The 2,771-nt window shown below is 36.3% G+C and overlaps 1 protein-coding gene across 1 annotated transcript; it reads right to left on the reverse strand.

The window, feature by feature from the left end:
* Positions 1-617: 617 nt before the first annotated feature.
* LOC112001618 (uncharacterized) lies at positions 618-1,667 on the reverse strand. The gene has a single exon (XM_024033790.2). It carries the CDS (start codon positions 1,539-1,541, stop codon positions 834-836), a length of 708 nt encoding a protein of 235 aa, XP_023889558.1. The 5' UTR covers positions 1,542-1,667; the 3' UTR covers positions 618-833.
* Between the last annotated feature and the right edge of the window lie 1,104 nt (positions 1,668-2,771).

Here is a 2,771-nt window from a genome sequence, read left to right on the forward strand (position 1 = left end):
TATATGCCTTCATTTTAACTATAGCTGACTATTTTCTCAATTGCTTCGGTTGTCACTTGGTTGTTAGTTGTTACCTTTGGCATCTAACTTTCATATTTGTGGGTCGTTGGGGGTGTTTTTAATGTTCATATCCCTGAATTTTTCCAATTTTGCTGAATGTCCCTAAAGGGGCATTGGACATTAATGCCTCAAACCCTTCCAGTTTCAGATCCGGCATTTAAAAAATTAGGGGGTTGCTATCATCTTACTCTATTGATTTAAGATACTAACTCTTATTTTAGCTTTGCAGGATCATACATGACCTTCACTTTGCAAATGATATTATAATGGTTAGACAATATTTAAATTCCTGTAAGATACTCGAAAGTTGGAACTGTATACTAAGATGTCCAATAATCAATAACATAGCTCTCTCAATTCCATTTCACAATTCATAAAGGACAACGCTCGATCCTTATATGGCCTTCAGACCCTTACCAAAATAAAGTACACAGTTCGATATGTCTCCATGTGAGACCCACCATTTCATAGACCTGCACAGCATCTATCATGATTTCCCACTTCTTATATTTCACAGAGACAGAAAAATGTGCTTCTAGGCGATGCAATAAGAAATGCAACTAAAATTACCTGATTAATATAATCAAACAAAAAGAAAAGGTCAGCATTTACATTGTCATTCTTCAGATCCACAATGACTCACCATAATTAACATTAATCTAAACACAAAAACAGAGAAAAATTTATAATGAAATAAAAAGAAATGAGACTGATGAACATATATGACAACTCTGCAGATATCAGATGGAACTTCAGCTACAACTTTCTCATCCTCACCTCTCTAATCTTCCCTTCCTTAGTGGAAACAAAGGTGGCAATGCACTGTTTTTCATTTGTGTGCAAATTGGGACATTGATCATAGGCCTTATTCTAATACTAGCTGACCTTGTCCTCTCCAACCCTTTCTTTATCCTCTTCACATGCTTCTCTCTATTCCCTGACCCTCCCTTCCCTTCATCTTTTGTAGCTACATCAGTAAGTGAGCTAGCTGAAGATGATGATGATGAGGAAGAAGAAGATGGTGATAAAGAAGAAGCACGTTGCTTCTTCAACCTTAATAGCTCTTTCCATAAAACAGTGCACTTAGGTGGCCTTGGTGATGGGTCATCATCAACAAACCAATTTACCCTAGTACTCTCCTCCTTGTTCACCTCTTCTTCCTCTTCGTCTTTCGCTTTGAGACTGATCTTGTTGAGCTTTTCTGAATGCTGCATTTGCCAAAATGGAAGGAGCTTCCCTTCAAAGAAAAGCTCATCAGCAGTTAACATTGGATGGCTACTTGCATTGCTTGAGAGGAATTCAAAGTCTCCATTTCTTGCTTTCTCTATCTCCATGCCTTCACCTTTTTCAACCTGCAGAGACTTTGGGCTAATGGAGATGAAGTTTTTCTCATCCAGAAACTCTGCAGAGAAAGAAATCCTGGGACTTGAAGTTGGCTCAATGGATCTAGAGTTAGTTTGAACAGTTTCTAGGGAGACCATCTTGGTTGTTTTTGGATCAGGGAATAGGGAATAATGTTCTGTGGTTGGCTAGCTAGTAGTTTGATCAGGTTTGTGAGATATGTGATTTATAAAGCGAACAAGATGCTTTAGTGCTTTTCTATTTATTTTTAATCTCTTTGTTTTGTTGTTGTAGTAAAATTTGGACGGTGAGATTATAAATAAATTAAGTGGTCTGGTTAAGGCGAAACAAGTGAGCTAAGGTAGTGTTTAGAATATAGGAACAGCACATGGACACTTTGGGAACTAAAGACAAAAAAGGTTTTTAATTACCATTGTTCTGTATACGATTCTAAACTGTCTCTTCTCTTTTTCTTATTCTTGTTTTTCTTACCAAGAGAAGAAGTAGAAAAAAGGAAATTTTTCCTAATATATGGCCGGGAAGGGAGAAGTATAATACATTATTTTAAAGGGAAAAAAACTAGTGCACAGTGTGTTTTACACACTGCAAAAATACACTGAAAATTATTTGCACACAATTATAAACACTGCCCTATTTTTTTTTTTTTGGAGAAACACTAGAAAATGTCATGTAAACTATGTTATTGTGGAGAAGTATAATACGTATATCATAATGAAAAAGATAGATGGTATTATGATGTTGTCGTGGTGCATGAACTCTCTTGTTTCTATGGTCTAAAACATGTAAAGAGTAAATGACACACCTGGCTGTTACTGATTAGGGTAGGAAAAGTAAAAAAATACAACATGAATATGTTATGCAGATGAATGAATCAGTAATAGTTAATACGGGTCGCCTTGATTTATTTTGTCCTGACTTGAACAAAGTCTCTCACATTAAATTGATTGCATTAATTGGGTATCTTTTCTTGTTGTAATTGAAAACACTGCTAGTGGATATGAGATTTACAGACAGGGAGGGATAATAGGGTGACCAATATTTAAATCAGGCTATCTTCTAGCGCTTAGTGGCAGTTGATTATTCAATTTGCATTAGTCAAATGGATCAGCTTTGTTAGTTTGACGCCCCTGCTAGGAGGGAGGGATTATAACATGGGAGGAGTTCCTAGCATGTGGTCACATGAGAGTAATTTCTTGCCATGTGAGAACTGAATCAATGAAATATAAAGCATAACCTTAATAACCAATTGCCCTTTGGAAGAGCCTTAAAATTGTAGGTACATATGTGTGTGCGTTCCCCAATGGGGATGGGTTTTCATGTCATTTGAGAAAGTTTACAAGTGGTAGATA

Source organism: Quercus suber, unplaced genomic scaffold, assembly GCF_002906115.3.
Source record: "Quercus suber isolate HL8 unplaced genomic scaffold, Cork oak 2.0 scaffold_16, whole genome shotgun sequence".
Classification (NCBI taxonomy): Eukaryota; Viridiplantae; Streptophyta; class Magnoliopsida; order Fagales; family Fagaceae; genus Quercus; species Quercus suber.